At 52.3% G+C, this 6,000-nt stretch overlaps 1 protein-coding gene across 3 annotated transcripts in view; it reads left to right on the top strand.

Annotated features, from left to right (window-relative positions):
• The first annotated feature begins 4,121 nt into the window (after positions 1-4,121).
• The window catches only part of MAPRE2 (microtubule associated protein RP/EB family member 2), a 62,270-nt gene continuing 60,391 nt past the window's right edge, over positions 4,122-6,000 (top strand). For all 3 annotated transcript variants that reach the window (XM_084280037.1, XM_084280036.1, XM_084280035.1), the window contains exon 1: positions 4,122-4,301. In XM_084280037.1, the coding sequence (XP_084136163.1) occupies positions 4,214-4,301 (88 nt within the window). In that variant the 5' untranslated portion in view covers positions 4,122-4,213. The remainder of the gene's footprint in view (positions 4,302-6,000) is intronic.

The raw sequence follows: 6,000 nt of genomic DNA, 5'->3' as shown, positions 1-6,000 counted from the left end.
CAATTAACTTGTGTGGTGTTGTTTAGTTTGCACTTGTAGTGAAGGTGTATTCTAAGTGCAGTACAAGGAGTAGCAGAAGGATAGAAGACAGAAGTCAGAGATGAAGGATGCTCACTGGCCACTCTGTTTCGGTGTGTTTTTCCTGATGTCACCCCTTACCCTCCCACCAGAGGGATAACAAGAATTATCCAAGCAACCAGGATCTTCTGCAATCACTAACTGAATTTATACTTTGGCTGTGTGACATAGAAAGCTCCCTAAAACTGGGTGTGGGTTTTTACCTTCTGTATCAGCAGAAGCCTCTAGCCTGGCCATAACCTCTGTTTTCAGAGGCTGTGCATTGCTCGCTTCTTACCAGAGTTAAAATACTCATAACTCATCTCCACATTAGCTGCCTGGTATAAAATGCTAGCTCAAGCATGCCTGAGGCCTTTCTAATGCTGCTATTTGGGCTTTTGGGGATTTTACTCTCGGGCATTGTAAGCTATGCTACGTGGCCCTTTTACTGCAGCAAGCAAGGCCTAGAGCAAGTGAGGAGAGAGGAAGTGAAAATGAAAGCTCTGAAGAGGAAGCAGCAGCAGCCGGATTTTGGAGAATGACATTTAGGCTTGTCACAGTGTTCACTGCTTCTCACTCTACCTGGCTCACCACAGCAGAAATCAAAGTATTGCAGTGCACATGATTTTTCATCTTCACACCTGGGATGTACTGTGTTCTCCAGGGAAGCTTAGGATCACCTGGTAGCCAAAATTGGGTGAGATATGGGAAACAGCAAGCTCACATGGCAGGGGAGTGGGCTGCCCTAAGAAGGTGTGACCTCTCCATCACTGAAAACATTAAAGATTTGACTAGGCTAAGGTTGTGTCACGACCTGATCTCATGTTGCTGATGATCCTGCTCTGAGTAGGAGACTGGACTGGATGACCTCCATCGGTCCCTTCCAGCCGTTGCTTCTGTGGTTCTCAGTGCTTGAAGATCTATTACATCAGGTTTTGTAATTCCACACTTAGGCATTAATTGCTTTCCTGGCTCTTTGCTTTCGCTTAGTCTGCATATCACTTGTGAGTACTAGATTTCGGTACTTTAAATATACCATGGGGGTGGGGTGGGGTGTTTATCAATGCTGCGATGACCTTTTATTCTTCAAGCTGCTTTTCTACTTGTACACCTACAGCATGTAAAAGCTATAAAGGCAGCACACACGTGCAGGCACACAATAACAGCAGGTTCCTCTTTCTTGTTCTGTGTCACTGGATCCGTGCCCGAGACCTCTTTGCTCAGAACAATGAAAGTGGGAAGAAGACGCTGGTGGCTTCCTGCACGCAGTCGTGTTTGTGGGCCTCACAGTGCTCGGAGACAGAGATGTGAGTGGAGGGATTGCTGTGCGTATAGAATCCATATTGCGCCCTGTGCACCCCAGGCTGTGCTAGATCAACCGAAGCAGCATGTGCTCTCTGACAGCCAGCAACAAACCTCTTTTGCTGAGGCCTGGGTCAGGCTTTACAAAGGTAAGGTACCGCGTTGAGGCAGCGTGTGTTTCCTGACCTTGGATCACAACGCAAAGGCAAGAAGGGGTCTGAAGCGAGGCTGCCGCGCTGTCCTCGCCTGCACTCCCCTCTAGCTTTGCCAGTACATGTTTTAAACAGTTTTGGAGACTTCAATAAAGAAGCTTCTGTTCTTTGCCACTGGTGAAGAAATGAAAATGTTTTTACAAGTTATGGTAGCAGCATGTTTTACTGCTGTCTGCCTGGCAGAGCAGGTAGGGTGTGATGGCTGGCAGCTGAAGACATAGATTATTTTTATGTTCTGTCACACTGTAGCATTTCTGGCTTCTCCGTGCTCTTGAGCCTTGCTAAGAGGCTTATTGGCCTTTTTATCAGGATGTATTTTGTTGCTGGTTTTGAAAAAGACTCAAAGGCAACTTTCTCCTGTGGGTTTGCTGTTGCCAGGTGAAAGGAAGGTTTTTCAGTAAAGCATGTCAGCTGCAAATAGCCGTAAGTTGGTAACTGAAGGCAAAATTCGAGTATATTTGAAAACTTGGCAGAAACAATAAATAACATCTCCTGCCCTGGTATTCAGAGGATCATTGCAAATTGGTAGACTAATGTGAGTTTTATTAGAGATTGCACTCTGGGTATGTTAGCAGATGCACCTGATTTAAATCCAAGTAGGTGTTTTGGTGATCCAAGTGCTGTGCAGTTGGTGATTTTTTTTATTGATTGTATTCTCTGTGAATCCAGAGTCTATATAATAAGTATGTAAACTAAGCTTTCAACAAAGTGTCAGGTTAAAGTTCAGTTAAAATTCTCTAAAGTCAGTTTCTTCATCCAGAAAAAATCTGCAGTATAAACCTGACTGAACTCATACTTCAGAACTTTTGAATTTCATTAAAATCTCAGCATGTGCCTCTGAAAACATACTAGAAATGTTCATGTTGCTTCCATTTGACCTGTAACCTTAAAATTCATTTTTAGAGATGGGTTTGGGGTTGCTTTTTTGGCAGATCTGCCCAAGTAATTTCTGCTCTTTTGCATCTGACAGCATTGAGGTCACACAGGGCTGTTTAGAGACTGTGCCCATAGTCACTTTTGCCAGCTTCAGTTTCCCATAGTCACTATTGTTGGCTTGGGCTTAAAGAAAACAATTTGTAAACAATTGGATAGTTTGTTTTTCTAATGTGGTAAACATTTGAGTCTTGATCTGCTGTTGGGACATGAGGGTAGGTTTTACCACAGTGAAGTTCAGATCTGCTTCTGAGGATGACCAGCATTGCTCTGTGGTTAGCATCAAACTTTGAGAGACCTTGTTATTTAGGCAAGGGGAGATTTGCAGGAGGAATACACAGAGGGAAATGGACTTGGGGACACACACACGCACACATACGTAACAAACTCCTTCAAATGAAGGGAAGAGACGTGAGGTGGTGTAAATGGTGATGCTGAGGGAGGTAGCTACAGTGTTGCTGCCTTGGTAGGTTGTTTCCCTTTGTGTTTCTGTCCCAAGCCAGATTTTAAAGGATGTGCCATCACAGGGTTTCTCTGAGAAAGCCTGAGACGAGGGAAAAGCTGGAAACGTGCTGTGCAGCTTGCCAGGCGTTGTAGCATGCTGTCCAGCGAAGCTGTGAGGGTGGGGATAGAGTTTTGGTACCTTGGACACCCTGGTGTGTGGGGCTGGGAGGGCAGCTGGAAACCCAGGTAGGGCAGCAGACGTGGGAACAGGGGTGGAGGAGTAGCATCAGTGGACTTAGACCTTCTTATGGTTTTTGTATGGCTAGGAATCCGCGAGTTCTGTCCCCCCTGTATTCTCGTACCATGTAATATTTATGCGCATTTTTGTTAATGAAGCGCCTGCCGCATTAAACACGCAGCCTGTTCCTGTGAGCCTGGGGCCGGCAGACAAGGGCAAGCTTTGTGCGGCGGCGATGGCCGTTTCCTCAGGCACACCGACCCCGGGGGAGACGTTAGGGAGAGCTGGGCGTATGTTGGAATTACCCTGCTGCCATGTGTGCGCCGTAACACAGCAGCGTGGCTGGGGGGGCTCGTTTCGCGCGAGTTGCCATAGCTTGAGCCCCAAATAGCTCCGTCGTGTCGGGGGGGGGGGGAAAGGCGGGTGATGCTGAAGTGACGGGCTGCGCTTGGTCCCGTAAAGCCAGGGCGCAATCTCCCCTTGTCACAGGGCGAGGGGGGACGTGGTCCCGCTCCCCCTTTCTGGAAGGAGAGAAGAAGGCGTTTCCGTGCCGCCCACCGCGGTAGGGGCAGGCGTGGTGGCGGCGGGATCGAGGTGCGGGGTGCGGGCGGGGTGCGCGGGGGCTGCCCCCGGCGCTTTGTCTTGCCTACGCCGGGAAGAACCGCCGAACACTTCGCGTCGTCCCCGCGGGTCCCCCCGCACGCACGGGGCGAGAGGCTCTTTGTGTGGGGGCGCGGGGCGGAGCGGGCCCGGCGCGTCCCGCCCTCACCCCCCCGACACACCCCCCCAATCCTTCCCCGGGCGCAGCGGGGCGGCCGCGGCGCGGAGGGAGGCGAGGCGCGGAGTCGGCCGGTTGCTATGGCGAGAGGCGGTCACGTGGGGCGGCGGCGGGGCTGACGTGCGGGGCGGGGCGGCGCGGCGCGGGCGGCGAGAGTCGGCTGCCGCCACCTTCCGCACACCAGCAGCGCGGGGCTCTGCGGAGCCGCGGGAGCGCCAATGCCCGGACCGACCCAAGCCCTGTCCCCAAATGGCGAGAACAATAACGACATCATTCAGGACAACGGGACCATCATCCCCTTCAGGAAGCACACGGTGCGGGGGGAGCGCTCCTACAGGTACTGCGGCGGCTAGCGGGGCGGCGGCGGCCGGGAGGGGAAGGGAAGGGAGGAGAGGAGAGGGGAGGGGAAGGGAAGGGAAGGGGGGGCTGCAGCGCGGGGGGCGGTTGCATAAGGCGAGCGGGCTGCAGCACGCAGACACGCACAGGCAGAAGCGCACACGCACCCCCGGCCCCGCCGGCGCGGGGGGAACCGGGGCAGCGGTGGCGTTCGCATTGTCCGGCTGGAGAGCGATTGGTGAATAGGCGGGATGTCTGCGGGGGCTCGGTGCTCCCGGGCGGAAGAAAGGCGGTTGAAAATAATTAAAAAACAAACAAAAAAAAAAAAAAAGGGAAGAAAAGGAGAGAAGAGAGGGGGAAATAATAATTAAATTTTTTAAAAAGGAAGGAAAGAGCGAGCCCCGCGCAGGCAGCCAGCTCCCCCTGGAAAGAGCCGCAGCACCTCGCTGCGGATCTCGGAGGCGGTGCCGTGCGGGAGGCGGCGGCCGGGGGATGGCGGGGAGCGGGCAGCCCCTGCCCGGCCGGGATGCCGCACCGAGCATCGGGCGCTCCCTACATCGGACGGGCGCTCCCCTACCCCAGCACACCGGTCCAGGGGTGACAGCGACCCCCAGCTCACCAGGGCGGGGGTGACAGCCCACCCTCCCTTCCCGTCCTCGGGTGCTTGCGCGGGGGGGGCGGCTCCATCCGCCACCCCCGCCCGCCGCGGTGGCCGGAGCCAGCCCCATTTTGTATTTATCGGTTTTCTCTCTTTCTTTCTTTTCTTTTGGGGGGGGGGGGGTGGGGGTGGGGGGGCACGTCCTTTGTCGCAGTTGTAGGCATTTTTGATGAATCGCTTGGCATGCGCGGCTGGCAGCGCTTCTGCATTAACATCTCTGACAATATGTTCCGGCAGATAAGCTCATTAAAATTGTTTGCATTGTTTGATAAGGGTCGCGGCTCAGCCCGGAACGCAACTGGTTTTATGTGCGCCTTGCCGCCGGCTCGGAGGGTGATAATACGGCCGGTAGCTCCCCTTATGTTAATATACAGTTATTTTAAATGCCGCCTGGGTGACAGCGAGCAATGCCTCTGCAGAGAACACGCCCCTTAAAGCTGGTTTTCAAACAGCAGGAAATGATGCTGCTTTCAAATATCTGACTGGAGCAGGGAGTTGTACGCTCGATTAGATGGAAACAAATGTGGATGACTTGGCTTGTTTCTCTGAAGAAAATCTCAGTGGTGGTTTTTTTCTCTGCTGCTGAGGAATAACAGAGCTGTTACCGACATAGCTGACCATTAATAACCTTAACAGGGAATCTCGTTGTTGATCACACGCTGACCGGTGATCCTGAAGCACCTCGGAGATCCCAGCGTGTGGTTTGCTTGAGTACCACCAGATTTAGTCTGTTCCTCTCTTTGACTCTGTAGATGCTTTGTGTAAGGAAGCTCCCTTGCACACCTTCATCACAAAGTAGCAAAGCTGCTTTTGTAAAGACCTATTTCCACTTGGAGGAGGCTTGGAGCTCCTGCTTCCACTGTCAGAATCTCAGCTGAACAGCACCAGATTCTGCTTCAGAGGGAAGCTGCCTTTCCATCGTGTGCCTAAGCAGAAATATGAAATAGATTGGAAATTAATTATCATGTGTCCATCTCTAGTTAGCCTAACACATGTCATGGGTGCCACTGATTGCTGTCTCACTGCTTTCCTTCAGAAAGGT

The sequence above is a fragment of the Gallinula chloropus genome (genome assembly GCF_964237585.1).
Source record: "Gallinula chloropus genome assembly, chromosome: 2".
Classification (NCBI taxonomy): Eukaryota; Metazoa; Chordata; class Aves; order Gruiformes; family Rallidae; genus Gallinula; species Gallinula chloropus.
The sequence above is the reverse complement of the archived record's forward strand: the minus strand, read 5'-3'. Positions and strand labels throughout refer to the sequence as shown.